Source organism: Drosophila pseudoobscura, chromosome 4 (genome assembly GCF_009870125.1).
Source record: "Drosophila pseudoobscura strain MV-25-SWS-2005 chromosome 4, UCI_Dpse_MV25, whole genome shotgun sequence".
NCBI classification, from domain to species: Eukaryota; Metazoa; Arthropoda; class Insecta; order Diptera; family Drosophilidae; genus Drosophila; species Drosophila pseudoobscura.
In genome coordinates, this window is record NC_046681.1 from 16068419 (window position 1) to 16088248 (window position 19830).

Genomic DNA, 19830 nt, shown 5'->3' on the forward strand with positions numbered 1-19830 from the left:
GAAATATACCAGAAACTATTAAATTTATGCAAGAAATATACCAAAAATGTAACAGAAAATATTACAGAAATATACCAGAAACTTTTCCAGAAATTTATCAAAAATATACAAGAAACTATCTAAGAAATTAACATGAAACTATTTCAGAAATATACCAAAAATATAGTAGAATCTATTATAGACATAAGGAAAAATCTACCAAAAACTATAACAGAAAAATTACAAAAATATCCTATTAACTATTCCGGAAATTTACCAGAAACTATTCCAGAAATATACCAAAAATATACTAGAAATATACCAGAAACTATTCTAGAAATATACCAAAAATATACTAGAAATATACCAAAAATATACTAGTAACTATTCCAGAAATATATTAAAACTATACCAAAATAAAATACTCCTTAGGAAATACACCAGAACTATCTATGAATTTCTGAAAAATTATCCCCAAATATCAATGATCCTTCAAGAAAATCAACCATTCTTTTGCCTTCAATCAAAATTCAAAATCAAGCGATCAAGCAGTCCCCCGCTGAAATCTTAAGGTTTCCTCTTGGCTGCAAGCAGTGCATTGACTGTTCATTCATTCACTGTTTGTTTCAAGCAGTGCTCCGCTTGAAACCTGAAGAAGTGGTTCGCTTTCGATTGAACTGCTTTAGCGTCTTGAGCCAAATCGTTGCTTCGCTTGTCCCTATTCAAGCAGTGCTCCGCTTGAAGCCTGAACGCTTGGTTCATTTTCGTAAGGATCTCTTGATCTCTTTGGAAGTACTTTCGACTGTAACCAAATATCAACGGGTAAGGGCTGGCTTTTCCCTTCACCATTTTCCCTTCACATATCCTTTTCGTTGCGATGTGCGTGAATTGTGGCTTTGATTTTCGAGCTCGGAAAATGTCTATTATAATTTTCATCTGTGGTCCTGTGGACAATAAAGTCCATCTGTTGTCTGATAACTGTCTATCCAGCTGTCTATTAATATTTTATCCAGCCGTGCCCCAGGCGGCAAGGACAGGGGGCACTCGAAGAGTGGCAATCCTCTAGCTGTCCAACTGCACGCCACTGCCAGGAGTATCTATCTGCGTCTGTGCCTGTGCCTGTGCGTGTGTGTGAGTGTTAATTATTTTGAATACATCTATCTATCTATCTATCTATCTATCTATCTATGTATCTATCTATCTATTGGTCTGGTCTGCGTCTGTCTGGGTAACTGTGAGGTTTCTCTGCTGGTTTTTGCAGCCACTGCAGTGGTCTACTGGCAGCCTCTCCTGGCACTCCTGCCTCTGCCCCACCATCTCTCTCTCTGTCTCTTGTGTGGCGTCCTCTGTGCATCTGCTGGTGCAATATTACGTATACGTAATACGTTTTGTGGCTTTCCAACCGCAAAACTATTAAAGCAAGCAGGCAAATCGAATTGTTACGTTGAGTAACATATTAAAATGTGCCAGGAGACAGGACAGGCCAGACCATGCCGCTCCGTCTCTGCATATTGGCCAGAAACACTAGGACATTGTTCCCGAAGCCTTGGACTCTAATTGATTTTTGCATTGCGAAACCAATAGAAACGGAACCAGGAATCAGAGGTAGCAATTGTCATGGGCATATATTTCAATTGAATGCCAGAGCATGGAGTGCTGCAGAGTCGAGGATTCTTGAGTGTAATTGGATTTGCAAAGAGAGCAAAGGTTTTGTGGTTAAAAATAGGAATAGGCATGCGATAGAGTAGGAATCACAGAGCTGTCGTAGATGATTATTTGCTGGGGGGCCTTTATTTGCAATGATTGTAAGCAATAGAAAGGCGAATGATTAATATTTCTATACTTTAAGGGAATTATTAAAGAATATTCTAGGCTCAAAGGGAAATAGAAGAATGGAAGCCACGAAGGCAGCTGCATTTCCTCGAAAACTCTCTGTTCATTTGAACCTCATTTTCCCTGGAAAATCCCTCATTTTAAATGCAGCTGCAAACCAAAAAATTGTGTGCCTGTGTGCCCCACAAACAGCAACTCGATTGGGCCTCCGCAGCAATCCACAGCAGGAAAAATGAACAGGAGAAGTGGGGGAAACTGGGGGAACCGGCATTGGGTTCCCCTTTTCTCGCTGTGTGTGCAGGATACTTACTTCAGGACATTTGTTTCGCACAAATGCAGTTCCCCGAACACGCCGGAGCCCAGTTTCTCGACGATGACCAGGGACTGACGTGGAAACTCCTGCACTTGGCAATTGGCCTGCTCTTCGTTAATGTCGGCGAAATTAGCGCTCATATCCAAATTGTAATGATGCGGTTTGATGCCACAGCCACCTCCAGCGCCACCCACAATGGTGCCCACTCCCCCGCCGCCACTGATGCCCGTAGGCGTGGTCGCTGCCGTTGTCGAGGAGCTGAGACTCAACGAGCCACTGCTCTGGGAGCCCGGTGGCGGCACGGACATGGGTTTGCTGCAAATTGGTGTGGCTGCATAATATTTCTCCGGCGGCGGTGGCACTGGCGGCGGCGGTGGCAGCAACGGCAGGGTTCCACCAGGCAATGCCACGGGCATGGGCACTGGCACTGGCAGGGGCAGGGGCAGCGGTAGCGTGGCAGCATTAAGAGAGTTGCGTGCACTGGTGGTTACGACGATGCCGGCGGAGGGTCCATTGCTGCCGGGAATGGCAGCGACAGCAGGAGGCGGAGGCGGAGGAGGTCCACCATTGGGCAGCAGCTGCTGCATGTGCGGCACCGCATAGTCCTGGCACACGATGTCCGGTACATCTGAAAGAGACAGCAACAGAGGCAGAGAGAGAGAGAGAAAGAGTAAGATAGTGTTAATTTTTGACCGTAAAAATGGGTAGAAATGGTTGGAAAATGCCAGCGAAAACTCTGGAAAAACTTAACCTCACTAAACAATAAAACTTTTTTAAGCGCCAGACGAATAAAAGTTGCACACAAAAAAATGGGATTATACAAATGAGAAAGGGAGAGAGCGACAGAGAGAGAGAGAGAGAGTGAGAGAAGAATAGCGAGCAGTGGGAAAATGCAAGACTTTTCTTTCGACTCTCATAAAATAAGGTTACGCTTTTTAGAGTGTTATAAAGTTCGGTAGTTCGCTAGAGAGACAGAGAGAGAGAAAGAGAGAGAGTGGGAGAGAGTGCGTTTTCCAAATATACATTTAAGGGCAAAGAGCTTTTCATGAAAATCAAGTTTTTGGAAATAGTTTGCGGCAAATTTTCAGGAATGAAACTTTCCAGAAACATTCTTAAAAATGTACTTAAAATTGCAGGAAACTCGAATTTTCAGCACTCAAATAAGGACTTTATGTCTTGGAAGCGACTTTTCCTTGGGAAAGAGACTTTTCCAGAGTGGAATTTTCGGGCTTTTCATTCAAAGAATTGGAGGTGCCTTTCACGAAAGTGAATTTCTTGATGGAAATATCTTTAAATATGTTGAAAATTTATGTATTTTAATTTAAAATATCGCTGGAAATTTTTTGATATTTCATATTTCGGAGAGTTGCTCAATATTTTATTCATATTTTTATTATATATTATTTATTATTTTATTCATATATATTTCGAAATTATTTCAGATCGTTACTCGATATTTTAATCAAAGGATAAAAAATGAAATGTCTGGCCGCCAAATAATTTTTGCTTTTAAATTCTTAATAAATTTATGTTCATGGAGGGTATTTTTTACAGTGAGACGGAGGCTTGCCCCTTATTATAGTAATCAATAAAAAAGAAATAAGTAAATGATGGTGGAAATATAATTTTTGCACAGTTGATTCTATCTTTCCATAAATTTAATATTTATTTCAGCTTTGGATATTTTTTCAGTGAGGTTTTTCTGAAATATGTATATTTTCTGTGATTTAAGATTTTCGCTGAACTTTTTCACATTTAAATGTATATTTTTTATAGTTTGAAAGAAATATTCTTAAGCCTTTTAAATATTTTTTCGATATATCTTTTAAGTACTGTATCCCCCATTAATATGCCTGGTTTCTTTCCATCTATAATATATCTATATCTCTTTCATTTTCAGGTAAGTTTAACCCTTGAAAAACTTTCCATTCGATCATTATTCAGCTATTTTTGTATCTCTAAACGAATAATACATCACTCCACAAGCCCTAAGGTAAGTTTTCTCACACATTCTACCCTTTCTTCCAAGACTTTTCCTTAATTCTCAACACATATGCTTTTGAGTAGACTTGAGTCACTGTCCCTCCCCCTGCCCCTACCCCTTCCTCTTCCCCCTTTCGAGCCAATAAACTCAAACGACAGGCCACAAAGTGCAATGGTTTGCATTTGTGAAGATTTTTGCATTTGCCATTTCCTCAACATTTCCTTCGGCTCGAACACTCTTCCCCCCCCCCCCCCTTTCCCCCCTTTCCCTGGTTTTGCATTTGTCTTGTCCTGAAAGTCCGAGAGAGACTTTTCTGCCTTCAACTTCAAACTTTTCCCATTTAGACCCCAAAAAAGAAGAAGGAAAACCCCAAGACCTTGGAGGAGGGAAACCTTGGTGGGGAGGGCAGGAGTCGCAGGGGGCGGGGGGGCCAAAATGGCGTGTGGCGAAAAACTAAATGAAATTAATTGCAACTTGGACGAAAGAGAGAGAGAGAGAGAAAGAGAGAGCGAAAGAGGGAGAACTTTTAATTTTATTGTTGTTGTAATAATATTATTTAGTTTTCGCCTTCGTGTGTGCGTGTGCGTGTGTGTGTGTGTCTGTGTGTGCGCCCCATTGTCTCGCTACTTGCGGGGCGGAGGGGGGTGGGCCTGCTGTCATTTTTGCATTCGTTTTTGTGTCCAAAAAGTACCAGAAAAACATAAAATAACAGACAGAGAATGAAGGAAATAGAGGGCCATAGCGATGGAGACTGAGCGGGCTGCAGAGAGTGCAAAAGAGACAGCAAGAAGCCCCATAGCTTGGATGATAGAGACAGCGACAGACAGACAGACAGACAGACACTCAACAAACGTTAATGACAAAACTTTTCGACGACTGAGCGAAATTCGTATGCAAGTTTTCTTCAACCGAATGTACGACGAGTATGCTCTCTGTGTGTGTGTGTGTGTGTGTGTATTTGTATCTGTATCTTGTCTATATGCATGTATATGTCTGTGCAATCAGTGCCCTCCCCCCTCCCCCCAACAGTTTTTGAAGTTCCACTGAAGTTTTGTGGCCTCACTCGTACGAGTATTCCGTATTCAAACTTGTAGAACATTTTGCACAAAAACATTTCAGCAATTACCCTACGATTTTGTAGAGGAATTTTTATAGAATTTCAGAGGCTTCGGCAGAGCTCGAAAGATTTGAGATGTTGAATCTTTTAGATCTTGAAAAATAAAAAAGATTTCTTACCAGACGTGTCTCAACGTGTCCAACAAATCGAATCATTTATGCCTAATCCTTGGCCCAGTTCTTCTCTAAACTAAATATTTGCTCTATCGAGTTATCCCTACAAATAAAGCCATTTCCAAGACGATTCATAAATTGGATTTCCCTTTGAATGTGGGATTTTGTCAGAGTATACAAGACTCTCTGGCTCGTGTATGGGTCGACCTGCTTTTAAACGACTTTCGTGCCTGGCCTCTCACGCTCCTTCATCCTTCGTTATCCTCGGTCTCCCCGTTCCCCGTTCCACGCTCCTTATTGCCATGTTTATTTGCATGCAATGTTATTAAGTTTGTGGCATTCTGCCGCTCTCTGGTCGTGCAAATTGGCAGTTGACTTCAAAAATAGACTTTAATTTGAGTGAGTCGTGGACTAGCTCTGAACTTTTCCCAGCTGGAGTTTTCCGAGTGAAAGAGAGAGCGAGGAAGAGCGAGAAGTTTGAAGCACTCAATTTTGTGGCGCGTGCGATGTGCGCGCGCGAGACTGTGACGAGGTCTGTGGGGGTCTCTCAGACTTATAATTTATTTGAGCTAAATTAAATTATTATAGCAAGCAGCCAGCCAGCCAGCCAGCCAGACATCCTTTCAGGAAGAGGATCAGACGAGTGGCAGAGGCAGAGGCATAGAGCTATGACAAATATTTGCTGGCCAGTTATAAAATGCACCCAAAGGCAACATCAGAAAAGTTTTTGGCAAATGACTCGAGCGCATGAAAGGCGTGCCATAAACGTTTATGATGAGCATCAGCAGCAGCAGCATCAGATCCGGAAGATACAGAGGGGCACAAGATGAGGCGGGACGCTGGACGAGCTACAGATGAGGCAGGATTCCGAATGAGCCGAAAGATGTGGCAGCAGACAGAAGGATGAGCTGTTGAAAATATGAGGTGGTGGCTATGCCATGGAATGTTCATAAAACAATGTGAATCCTTTGTGCCTGCATCCGTTCGTTGCTTGTAACCCGTAGCCCCCAGCCCCGTAGCCCCAAGCCCAAAGCCCAAAGAGACCAAAAAATTGTCTAGCATGCCCTCCAGGCGTCTCCATGTGAGATGTGAAATGTGAAACGAACGAACCGGACAGAAGACATTAGAATTCATTACAATTTACGTAGCAGAGGTCGTAAACTCCTAACTGCAGCTCCCTGCAGTCCATCTGGCAATTAAAACACATGTGCCACACATGTCCTGTGTCCTCCGTGTCCTCCGTGTGGCAGTAGAAAAAAGTAGATACAGGGCAAAAAATTGTGACTACGGCCGCATGATGAAAAGTGTTGATACTCTTGAGGATTTTCACGGCTTTTGATGGAAGTCGAAAAGATTTTAGAAGCTTAAGATATAGAAGGGCAGATTTTGTAGAGATTTCTCAGGATTTCATTGAGTATGAATTGTATTTTAAGGGAAATAATTCAGGGAAGCTGATGAACTTATAGATTGCAGATGTAAAGATTGATTTTCTGAGGACAGATATGGAGCTATTGTAAGCCCTCTGAAGGTCTTAACCAATGAATTATCCATGGAATGGAAGATTGTAAAGAACATATTTTACAAAATAGAAGCCCTAGAAGGGGTCTAAAACTTGCCAAAAGCTATTAAATTTATGATTTTATGCCTAGCGTTTTATTTAAGATTCTTTTATAGTATTTTTTAAAGATTTTTTTTTCAAATTTAATTCGAATAAAATCGGCATCACATGTCTTTTATTTTTTTTTTTTAACTGTCATTTTTGATTTTTTGTAGTATTTTAATGTATTATTTCTTAGTAATATTTTAATAAGTTATGGCATTTTATGGTTTTTATAGTATTTTTATAGTTTTCGTAGAGTTTTCACTTACAAATTTTGTTTAAAGTTTCGTTTTAAAAACGTTAAATTTTATGAAATTCTGTGGTATTTTTTGTAGTATTTTTTTAGAACCATCTGGTATTTTTTTAAAGTTTTTTCTTCTATTTGTTGTAGTATTCTTTTTTTTGTATTTTTAGTATTTTTTAGTATTCGATATGGCAGATTAAATACTACATCTTACAGTAGTAAAGAATACCACCATTTACATAACCCCAAAAGGACAGGATTCCGGCTATGCCCTCTTCGGCGAGAGTAACGGTAACTGGAACTACCGTCTGACTCAGCAATTCAAAATTATGTCCTGCGGTGCGCACAACGCGCGTACCCAAAAGGTCTTTTCTTCTTCATCATTTTTTTCATGTGTTTTTTGGTCTTTTTTTTGGGGTCCAGTTTCTTTGTTGTGCTACTTCGGCAGTGCCTGCCACCTGCCTCTTGCCACCTGGTGGCAACTGCCAGCGAACTTTCAGGATCCATGTTGTGCGCTAAATTAAGCATTGCTTTCTCAGTGGCGTTTCTTTTTCGTTTCTGTTTTTTTTTTGTGCCCTGGCATCCCAACATGGCCTGCAGGATGAACATTTGCATGTCCTGTCACAGACAGGACGCAAAACATCAAACTCATCAAGAGGCGACACCATCAGGGCCACAGCAGCCGTGCGAGAGGGGAAGGAGAGAGTCAAGTGCCATGCTGTGAGCCACAGCGCCCGAGTTTTATGGCTGACGGGCAAGATGGGGCAGTGGCGGTGGCGGTGGCAGTGGCTGAAGCCCACACATCATTGTCATAGACGGTGCATCTCGTATCCCATCATCATCATCATCCTATATACGGATAAAGAGGTTGCAGGGAGAGTAGGGGCGGGGAGGGGGACTCACCTGTATAGTCCGGCGTTACATGCTGACGCTGCAGGTCATTCATGGAGCATCCACTGGCCGCACTGGTGTACATGTTCACATTGAAGGGCTCATGGTACAGACTGTTCTTGTCAATGGACGACTCATTGTCATCCATTGTTGTGACCACCTGAGGGGCACAGCGACGTGCAGAGCGACGGGCAGAGAGGGAGTAAAAAATTGCACCAGATAGTGAGTGAGAAAAGTGAGAAAAAGTGTTCTGTTCAGTTTTTCGTGCTGCTGCATTCTGGAATGCCAGTTACTACAGTTTTTAATCATGATTTCTGGTGTGTGCTCCTGCGTTAAGGCTCTATTTTTTTTGTATTTTTTGCTGCCTCAATGTTTGACATGCATTCTGGGTGGTCCAGCCCATACACCGAACAGATGGGGCCCTGCCCCGTGGCCAGGATGTAGGAGCATCAATTTATGCACTTTGCATGTAAGCCCATTCGGAGTTTTTTGGCCCAGAAGAGGGTGAGTGGTCTGTGGATTGTGGATTTTTAGGCGCTTACCTTTAGGACATTGCCGTTGCCGGTGTGGCAGAGTCGCTTATCGATGCCGCCGAGCGTGTCCGGGTTGAAATTATGCTGAAATGCATCCAAAACGTTGCCCCTGCCACGTCCGCGCTTGTTCCGTGCCACAATCAGCAATATAATGGCGACAAGCAGGAGAATAATTGTTGCCAGGACTGTGATTATGACGCCAACAAAACCAGCCGCTTCCGCTTCCTGATGGTCAATGGGTTTCGGAGAGATGACTATGGAGAAACAGAAAAGATATATAGATACAGGATACAGGATACACTGAGAATGGAATATTGCAGCATTAATGAATTCTTATTCCTTTTTTGCCGCTTCTCTCGCTGTTTTATTGTCTGATATTTTCAATTGCCTTCAGAGCTCAGAGCCTAGAGCTCAGAGCTTTTGTCTACTGCAAATGATGAGTCCTTGCCCTGCCCTGCCCCGCCCTGCCCTGCCCTGCCCTGCGGCTCTGCCCTGCTTCTGGGGCTAATGAGAGTGCGGCTCTAAGTAGTAATATTCGAGGGAAAACTTTCCAGCTCTCTCGTAAACTTTTATTTTGGGCTAAAAGGTAGTTTTAATAGAGAGAAATAATTAAAGGTGATGGTGGCTCCAGGATAAAAAGGCACCACCTCTCATCAAGTAATTTCCCCTACCATCCATTCCCTCTGCTAATTCAGTTACAGAGAACTGAAACCACAATTAATCAGCAAATGCCCGGACAACTACTACGGCGGAATCGAATCCATCACCTCGAATCACTCCACTTACCTTGGGTGGTATGTTGGCTCCTTTCGCCGCTGCTGACCGCTCGGCCGACTTCATCGCGCTGCAGCGGATACTCCGATGTGTCCGACGGCTGTCTGATGCCATTGAGCAGGCCCTCATCCGTGAAATTGCCGACCACGGGCACTGCAAGAGGATAAGAGAAGAGAGAGCGAGCGCCAAAGAATGTAGGTTAAGACTTGAGGCTAAGGACAGTATCTTACAGTACACGGGGGGAGATGTAGAGGAAAAGATACAGCGGGAAATTTGCAAGCCAAGTGGCGAAATGCAGCCACCGCCAGGTGGCATGATGATGATGATGATGAGGATAGTGGAGGCGTGGCAGTGGCAGTGGCAGTGGCTGTGTGACAGCTGCCCCTCTGCCTTGATATACTGCCACGGCTAATGGGTCTCCACCAGCAATTAGGGGGTGGTGGGCGGCAGAGCCATGGAGAGCGATTATTATGATGATAAATGAGCAAGCTCTTCATGTCATATCAGCGCCTGGCTACGACGACGACGACGACGACAACGACGGAGAAGACGGAGACGGAGACGACAAAGACGAGGGCCATGTCGACGTTGATGAGTGGCAAAGGATAGGATAGGATGAAGAAGGAAAATAGGAGAAAAAAGTCGAGTGCATCGACTATGGGAATACCCAAGTATGCGTTCCTCTTAACCTCTTTTTTAATTTTTGTATAATCATAAAAGTATAAAAAATATGACTCCGTAATTACGGGAATCCATTAAAGATGGTAATTTTTGCATTGCATTAACAGAGAAAAAAGTAGAGTACAAAGTACATAATTTTTAACTTTTTCTTTAGTATTTTTCGAGTATACTTCTGTGGCACTTAAGCTGCTGTACTTTTTGGTATTTTTTTAAATTACTTAGTAATTTTTAATAAATTCTAAAAGTTATATAATAAAAAGAAACAAAAGTATAAGAATATAATTTTTTAGGTATTTATTTAGTATTTTCTTTTGTTATTTTATTAGCGCGATTCTATTAGGAGATTTTTTAGAAAATATTTTTTTTCTGTCGATTATTAAGTAAAACATTTTTGGTATTTTTTGCTTTTAGTATTATTTGGTATTATTATTATTCTTTTTATTTGGCATTCATTTTTTTGTATTATTTGGAGATTTTATGTTTGATATGTTTTTCTTTAATTATTGTTCTGATTCTAGTTTGTTAGTATTTTGTGGCATTAATTATTTTGTATTATTTGTTATTAATTTTTTAGTATTTTTTGGTGTCAAATGGCTTGGAATTTTCCATTAGGTTTTGTGATATTTATTTTATTGTTTTAAATATAATATTTTTAGTGTTTGCTCTAATTTATTTTAGTATCTAATTTGGTATTTTTTTATGGTTTCTTATACAATTTTTTCAAACAATTTGCAACAATAGATTTTAGATTTTCCGAGATATAAATGCAATAAATGTACATATACCGATGGACGACACTCTATGGAGTGCGCTATCGACTCTGAATAGATCAGAAATGCCTGATGTCTTCTGCCACAGACCCCACACAGTAGAGTGTACCCATCATGCCCTACGTTCGAGCCGAACTTCACGGACTACTGGGTATCACGAGAGCAGAAACAAGTTGAGTGCCAATTAGTGCTGCATACTTTTAGGTGCAGTGCCGGCAGCAGCAGCCACGGCGGAAACGATGCGATACTCACGACTTTAAGGCGTTGAAGCGTATGCCATCGGATTGTTTGCCATCGGTGTTGACATTTTGCTCCCCGACGCAGACAAAAACAGAAAAACAGAACAGAACGAATAAAACCATCGGAAAAACGCCAGACAGTCGTCAATAACAGCAGCAGCAACAATATCGATACGATAGGATATCCCCAGAAATGTTTACCCATCGGAATGGGGGGTGGGGGGAGGGGGCGAGGATTGGGGACTCTGTTTTTCTATATCCTTTCTCCGATACGTTTCGGACTGCATTTCCGCCTCGAGCGTTTGTTGAACTTTCCCCCAAAAAAATACTCCTCCCCTCCTCTTCGATATTTAAAAACAAAAACGGAAAACGGACAATTTTTAGTATAAATTCGGGAAGAAAAAAAAACTCTTGAGGGAAATGCAAATTTTTTCAGCTCTTGGCATTGATTTTGAGTTTGTTTTCTGTTGGCTGGAACGTCAAACCTCCTTTCCTTCCCTTTCCCTTCTCAATTTTTTTTTGGGTGGGGGGGACGTCTATTTTCTTTGGCAACAAAAGTTTTTGTTTTTCGTTTACTTTTCTGTGTGTTTGAATTTGCTATGCAAATAGCGACGACGGTGGAAAATGTTTTGTTTTCCCCCGGAAAAGTGTCTGGCAAAATGGGAACATTTTCCAGGGCGGGATGCTGGAGGATCCCACGGCATTAGCTAACCAAATTTTGAGGAGCGTCATATGTTGGATGAAGTAAACCGTGAATATACGAGTATGTTAATGTGTGGCCCCCCTCCCTACCGAGAGTACAAATTTTGGTGTTTAGAGAACTATGGAATGCCAGATGAATGATTCGAATTTTAAATTATTCTTGGAAATATATCTGAGAGTCAGGGGGAAGCATCAGCCATCAGATTTTGTGTACTTTTGCCTGATTTGGGCATGCAATAACAACTATTATTAATCAGGGTTAGGCTTCAGCAGAATGCCACAAAATATCAAAGTATTCCTTCAACATACCATCCCTATAAGTTTCTGGAAACTAGGAGAAACTCTGCTTTGAATCGAGAAAAAAGATATCCAGAATGAAGAAAACAAGTCCCGAGAACTTCAAACCTTCCACTTTTCTCGATTTCCCTTAGCAGAAATATTGAAAAACTATTCTTTAGATCAAAATAAAGCCTATAAAACCTGAATAGATTGTTATATTTTCTACCTAATAGCCAAAAATTATAGAAATTATATCGTCTTTAGATCCTTTGTTACTTTCTTTCACAATAAAACACCGAAAGTACTCTTTAAATCTAAAAATGGCAAGAATTCTGCTCATCAGAAGCTCTTTTAAGGGGATCCCCAATGACCCTTACCTGCCACAGAATTTTCTGTAATAATAAGATAAATATTCTGAGAAAAACCTGCTTTAATTAAGAGCTAACCCTTGACGATAATCTGCACTAGAACCTCCCATTAGAAGCTCATTGTCTGGCAATATCCTTGGCCTGTTGGAACCTCTTGAAAATTATACATTTAGCAGCCTTAATGCTTTTTCAATATCAATGCAATGCCACTAGTGCTGCCATTAAGCAAATTACGAGACGAAATTCTATTCGTAAAACGCCAAAATGATGCTCCAGTGCTCTCAAGGGCAGAGATGATGAAGGAGATGGGTGGAAGCATCAGGAGAATCAATTGAATTGAGCTGAGGAGAGTGGAGAGTGGAGGTGGAGTGGAGCCTGAAGGGGGATTTTCTATAGAGATGTCTCTGCATCGGATATGACACACAAAGCACTCGTCCATATCGCTCTCACATTCGCATACAAAGCGATTTTCAATTAGAAAGGATTAAGCGAGGCAAATTGCACAAGGATTTAAAGCGGAACACCAGCAGCGAAGTTATTGAAATGAATTCCTGCACGAATGACTGAATGACTGAATGACGGAATGAATGAGTGCCAAATGCATCAAAATCCCAAAGAGAGACAAAAACAAACAAAAAATCCAAGCAGGATATAAGACACAGAGATACAGATACGAGTGCTATATGCAGATGCAATGTTATTGATTTACAAAGGCAAAAGCACTTGCCATGGCTTAAATACGCCAAGGGGAAGGGAAACAAAGGGAGCAGCACTGGCGGGGAGGGGAACAGGGCAGCGGAAATGCCATGGAAAATAAATCTGCAACGAAGCAGCAGAGCCAATGGAAGGAAAAACCCAAACAACAGATGAATATTTCCATGAACTGTAGAAGCATAAAATGGGGAATACCCTTTAGGGTTTTTAAAAGGAATTCGAACCCTCCAAAGGCAACTCTAACTAACCAAAAACCCCTTTAAGTCCCTCTTAGATCCACGTAAAGCTTGAAAGCACCCCATCGACAGATGCAAATATATCTGCTGGACCAAAAACCTCATTATCGGACATCAAACTATTTCGAAATGTTCCCATAGAGCGGTAAGCAGCACAGAGGCAAGCACTGTTTTATTATGCAACGGGCAACAAAAAAAGAAAAGCAGGGAAAGCAGGAAAGCAGGAAGCCAGGAAAGCACGATGTACTCTACTGCGATTTGCAGCCCTTAACCAATCCTCTCAATCCCCATATCCTCCTTCAGAGGGTCTCGACACGGCACTGCACTGCACTGCTCATTGAGTTGCAAATTTCAAATGCACAAAAGTAATGCAACTCATTTAATTTTCACAATATCCTTGTGCTTTGGTTCTGCCTCTGCTGCTCCTGGGTTCTAGTGTTTCTAGTGAAGCATATGCGTGGCAAAGTCGAAGCTGCTGCTTGTGTGTGAGAGCTCTTCCGTTTCCTCTCTGTCCCTGTTGCAATGCACATTCCTTTTCCTCCCTTTAGAGTCCTTCGCCTGCTTTGTATCACTGTATGCACAATTGCACACGGCACACGGCACGGGGCACACGGTACAGGGCAGAGCAGGGAAAACAAAGCCACCAGGAGCTCCGCTCCGATTCCCCTTGTACTCTCGTACGAGTACTCGTACTCATCCCAGAGTTAAGTAAAAATTGGTTCATAGCCTACACACACACACACGCACACATCGCAGACATAGTTATTCCTATTTTCCTCCTCTGTGGATGCACTGAGGAAAAACATTGGGTTCTTTTAGCAAAAAGTTGCTGAATGATAAACAAAACTAAGAAATAGAATCCTTATTAAGATGGGATTCTAAAAGAAAAATGTAATATAATGGCTTTAGCGAAGGATATATCTGGTATATACATTTGTACGCTTCGATTCCTCAGTTCGATCAGAATTTCTTTAGTATTTTCTCCGTATTTTTTCAGTAATAGAATCGTATCGATTCTATTTGATATTTTCTTTTGTACTTTTTCATTGGTTTATTATGAGAATTTAAAAGTTTTTTTTGGGAGAATCTTTTCAGTATTTTTTTTATTTTTTTGTATATTTTTTGTGTTGTTTGGTATGGTTTAGTATATTTCAAGTAAATCAGTTTTTAATAACTTTGCAATATTTTAAGGTTTTTCAGTATTTTCCAGTATTTGTTTACAATTTATAGTAATTTTTATTTGTTAATTGATTTTGTTGTTTCCAGGATATTTTCAGTATTTGTCCAGTATTTTAAGATAATTATCAGTTTATTTTCAGTATCTGTGCAGGATTTAGTTCAGTATATTTTCGGTATTTTCAGCTATTTATTTAATTAATTTTTTTTAGTATTTCGCCTTTTGTAAATTTAACAGTACTTTTGCAGTTTTTGAAATATTTTTTATCGGTATGTTTTCGGTATCGTGCTAAGAAAAATGTAAAAATAATTATTATATTTCACTAGCATGAAGAACTCTTGTTTCTCTCAGTGTGGCAATATATTTTGCACCATCGAGACATAGAGAGAGGTAGAACTCGCCGAGTTCTAGTTAGAGTCTGGAAGCTCTCTGTGCTGGGGGGTTTTTTTTTGTTTTTAATGAAATGCGCAACGAATTTTTAGTGTCAGTGGGAATTTTCAATTGCTCAAAGTTGTTCTTGTTGTTGTTGTTGTTGCAGTTGTTGCAATTGCAGTTTATGTTTGAAGAGCTTGCCCCCGAACAGAGCAGAACAGGGCATCAGAGTCTCCCCCTCTCCCCGTCTGTCCGTCTGGCTGTTGTTTTTGCAGTTTGCCTGGGCTAAATTATGTTTACTGTTCGTTCGGATTGTCCGAATAGATGAGAGGCGGAGAGTTGAGCCCCTCTACACATCGTACATGGGGGGTTAAAGGGTACAGGGGTGAAAGGGGGAGATGCATGCGAGCAAATGCCGTAAATTGTACGTTGCCCAAGAGAAAGGAGACTATTACCAAAGTACAAAAAGGGAATTGATGATCCTTTCGGATGCTTAAACTCTTTAGGAATGCAAATAACTAGCAGGTTAGCATCGCCAGATACTTCTATAACTAGCACTTTAAAATCATTTCCCACTCTGCTCTCCTTCTGTCTCTGTTTGAGCTTTAATCACGCACCTCCTTGGGGCTCCCAAGTCCCCACTAACAAGTCAACAGCACGGACATAAAAATTAATTTAAACTACAAACAATAAACCGCTCCCTGTGGGCACCCATTCCCCCTTCTCTCTCTCTCTCTCTGTCAAGGTGGCAGAAATGTCGCACCATGTGGCCCGCAAAAACGGGAGGAGATGGCTCGACTCTGATATAACCAGTAATCGGAATGGAGGAGGCAAGATGCAGCTTCAGGAGAGCATATATCCCCCAACTGCAACGAGGTATCCAAAGAGTGTGTGGGGGGGGTGGGGGGTGCAAGGGAGAGGCTGACAACCCAGTTAACCCTTTTATCTGCTGGTTCGTTCCTCGCGCTTTTTGCGTGCCAGTGTTACATTTTTTAATAAAACAATTTCTGCACAGGCACTGGCCCCCGCTCGCTGTAGGGGCCAGAGGGGAGGAGGGAGGCAGGGGGGTGTGGTGTGGCGCTTACCTGATATAAACGTAATCTCGCTGAGCATCATCCAGCGGGCGGCGAAATACAAATGCAACTGCAGATAACGCCCCAGGCGATGATGTAATTTGATTGTCACGTCGCGTGCATGATCCAGCACCAGGTCCGGCATATACGAGAATTGTACGGGCTCCCCGCCAAACTGTCGTCCCCCGATGCTGAAGAAGACTTTGGCATGGACAAACACCTGCAAAGAGAGCGAGGGAGAGAGAGAGAGGGGGGGGGAGCACACGATGGATGAGTAACTGTTTGGTTCTTTCATATGCATATACATTGTTTGTTCTGTGTCTGTGAGTGGCATAATAATTAAAGTAATCATCATATTACAGATACCCTTTCCAGAAAGGGGTATACATAGTTTTAGGGCAACATTTGATCAAAGTTTTAGGCCTGCTATCTCCAGAATGATTCCACTCTCTACTCCCCAAACGATCTTCAAGGTTAGAGTATCCCCACATCATCATCGTATCCCTACTGGGTTTCCGTATTTTCTGTATTCAGCCAGCGGCGACTGGCGACTGCTTTCCCGACACTTTTGGTCAGTGCCAAAGTTCAGTTATGGCCCCCAGACCACGGAAGTTGTTTGTAATAAAAAGAAAGAAAGAAAGAAGGGGGGATAAGGGGGGTACTCCACGACAATTCAATTTTGGTCAGGGGCTGCCCAAAGCCGGTGCCCGTGCCGGTGCCAGTGCCAGCCGGATGTGTAAGTGTTGTCTGCGGATGGGGAAGGGGAAGGGCTAATGAGTTGTCGTCGCAGTCGTTGGACTACCAAAAGGTGTTGGGTTCTGTGGCACGAAAGGTGTTGAGCCCCTACCCCACCCCCTCAAAAAGGTGAGGGCGACAATATCGATTGAAAGTGATTTTTGGTTCGTCTGTGATTTGAATGGTAGTTCGATTGAATTCGATGGGAATTTAATACAACTTTTGTCTGGAATTTAATAACGGAAGGCTGTTTATTAGATGGTATTAAATGGCAGGGAATGAGGGATTTATTCTGCAATGGATATGGAATATGCCTATAAATTATGCCATGGAAAACTTGTGGATTTAAAGGGTAGAATATCATCAGAGTAGATCCCACAGTTTTCAGCAAGATCTGCAGACATTTTGGGCCTAAAATTCGGTTTGGAAGTTAGAAGATGTTTAGCCTTCGGACGGCGTCTATTTTGCGACTTTGGGGAGAGAAAAAACCACACAAACAGCATGAAAACCTGAGTCTACGACCACCTGCCTTTGGAAAACTACATTCTTGCGATCTCCAGAAGTGAGACCAGTCCAAAACAGAGCTGGTTTGCTTTGGTTTTCAAATCAATAGGAAAGAAAGTCTCTAGAAAGAGTTTTCAGGGTAGTAAGAGTGTTCTTTAAAGTCCTTCTGGTGGAATTCCATCCGCAAAAGGAAGTTTCTTAAGGAAAATCAAAGTTAAATGGAAATTCTACCTTTTTTGGTTTAAAGAAGAAGAGTTTTTCGCTCACTGAATAGCTTAAAAATTCTTCAGATTATGCATACATCGAAAATAAGCGCCAGAGATACCTGTAGATGCATCGTAAAACCTACAGCTTCCCTCTTGCCTCATCCACTTGAATCTTCAACCATTAACCAGCTTTATAGGCCTCAAATGTCTGTATGTTGTATCTTTATTCATAATTTAAGTCCGAAACAGGCTCCGAAAGAGATTTCCTCGGGTTTCTTTAATGTTTGTGCATTTAGGAAGCGCCTTCCCCGGCTTAAGGCACTTATAGGAGTCATCAAAACAGATGTCCACTCCAGATAATGCTTATTAGCCGCACAGTCCATGATCTCCCGTTCTCCCTCTTCCATCTGCTCCTTCTCTTTCTCTCTAATTAACCACAAAGTCCACAAACCAATTGGCAAACGGCACATAAAATTTCAATTACCACAAATTTTCTTGTGAGGCTTTGATTTGTGGCCGCCATTTGGAGTGGCAATGGAGGTGGAGGTGGAGGTGGAGGTGGAGATGGAGATGGAGCTCTACCTGGTCGCTGGAACACACACACCACACACCACACACTCCTCTGGCCATTCGGTTTATGGCCTATGCCATGGATGGCCATTGCCCCATAATTTACAGCAGCAGCAGCGGCAGCGGCAGTGGCAGTGGCAAGCACGATGGGGCTCTCTGTGTCGTCGCTTGCTATAATTCTTATTTTTATGATTTTTCATTACCATTTGCTTGCGCCGAGAGTTTTCTTCTCCGCCACAAAACGTACCATTAGTCATCAAATTACATCGCGGAGGAGGCCCAAGGAAGAAGGAGGATCTCTGGTTGTGCGGCTGAAAAATGCCGTTTATGATGCATTTGATAAGCTTTTGAGAATTATGCTAATTGTGTTTTAATTATGTGAGATGCGTGTGGGGCACCTGCCACCACACCTGCCACACACCATCGATAGGCCCTCTCTGGAGAGATCTTCTGTTTGGGCGTTTGTCTTGAGCATTTCTAATGAGGGGTCGCTCTTCCATCCATCTCTCCAAGGCTCTATCATTGATTTATGATCACGATTAAGGCCATCAAATGCGTGTGGTTCCTCTTAATTATTCCTAGGGGACTGTGTGTTTTGTTTTGAGATGATTAGGGAATGATCTCCACTAAAGACTGGGTCTAACCAAGAGATAAATGCCCTATTTGACCCTATTTGACACATATAAACCTATAAACCTATCAGAAATCACATGCCCCAACATATTTGTGGCTTTTTATCAGGCAATCGGCACGACTTTGATGTGGAAAAGGTATCCCAAGAGCAGAGCAAAACTCTGGCAACAGGAGAACTACGATAAAAGTTGAACATAATTACGAGGGTGCTACAACCCAGACGACCTATATATCCACCCTCCCCCCCCACCCCCCTGAAAGCATTGATTAATTTGACACAAATTGACAAGCCTATTGCCTTGGCGAGGCGTAGGGGGGTGGGGGGAAGGGGGCCCAAACCATATATCACCTCAAACCCAAAAACAGAGAGCCAGAGATAACATCGAAAGGGAGAACATAGGAAATTATTAAACTGTCAAACGATACTCGAGACTGTCACAGATTTTACAATCGAAATGTTCAAATCGAATACATTTAGAGGAGATGAGGAGACCGGCCTCGATTCCGGCCTGGAAGTCTGCAAGCAGTTGGGGGACAACCTCGAGGACTGCCTGAATATCGTCGAACGTATGAATCAGAGATACAATGGGGCTCCGGTTGAGAGTCCCCCCTCCGAGAGCTCCTCTCCAAGTAGTGGCAATTTCTTGTTGAAGCCCGAGCCGGAGCCGGAGCCGGAGCCGAAGGTGAAAGCCAGGACCGGCCTAGAGGTCTGCCGCTCCTACGTGGACATGAACACGAAATGCATGAAGCTCAAGCGCGAACTGAATGCCACCGTGTGGCACGCCAAGCAGATCAACGAACTGGCCAATGGTCAACGCAATAACGACTATAACATTCCGGAGGAGCGATCACCCCTACCCCCTGCCCGCAGAATGTGAAGCAGAAGAAGACGTCTGGGGAGCAATGGGGGGGGAGGGGGGGTGGGGCATCATTTAATTACATTACATACAAGTTTTGCGTGCCGGTGTGTGGGTGGTTCTTGACACTTGACAGATTTTGTTAAATTAAATTTCGTTCATTCCAAAAGTGCGGGTAAAAATTTTTAGAAAAATTCTAGGAAATTGGGCAAGACCAAGGAAACAGCTAAAGACTAACAGAAGAGCAGAAGCTATAGTTTCACCTTTTATAAGATTCTGAAATATATAATTTTTGGTATGTTATAGAAGAGTAAACCCTAGGCACTCCAATTC

At 42.2% G+C, this 19830-nt stretch overlaps 1 protein-coding gene across 2 annotated transcripts in view; it reads right to left on the reverse strand.

The window, feature by feature from the left end:
• The window catches only part of LOC6902426 (discoidin domain-containing receptor 2-like), a 156446-nt gene that overhangs the window by 64820 nt on the left and 71796 nt on the right, over positions 1-19830 (reverse strand). For both annotated transcript variants that reach the window (XM_002133324.3, XM_015181532.2), the window contains 5 exons: positions 16005-16212; positions 9394-9534; positions 8617-8861; positions 8087-8234; positions 2123-2753 (listed from right to left, as the gene is read on the reverse strand). In XM_002133324.3, coding sequence (XP_002133360.3) covers positions 2123-2753; positions 8087-8234; positions 8617-8861; positions 9394-9534; positions 16005-16212 — 1373 coding nt within the window. The remainder of the gene's footprint in view (positions 1-2122; positions 2754-8086; positions 8235-8616; positions 8862-9393; positions 9535-16004; positions 16213-19830) is intronic.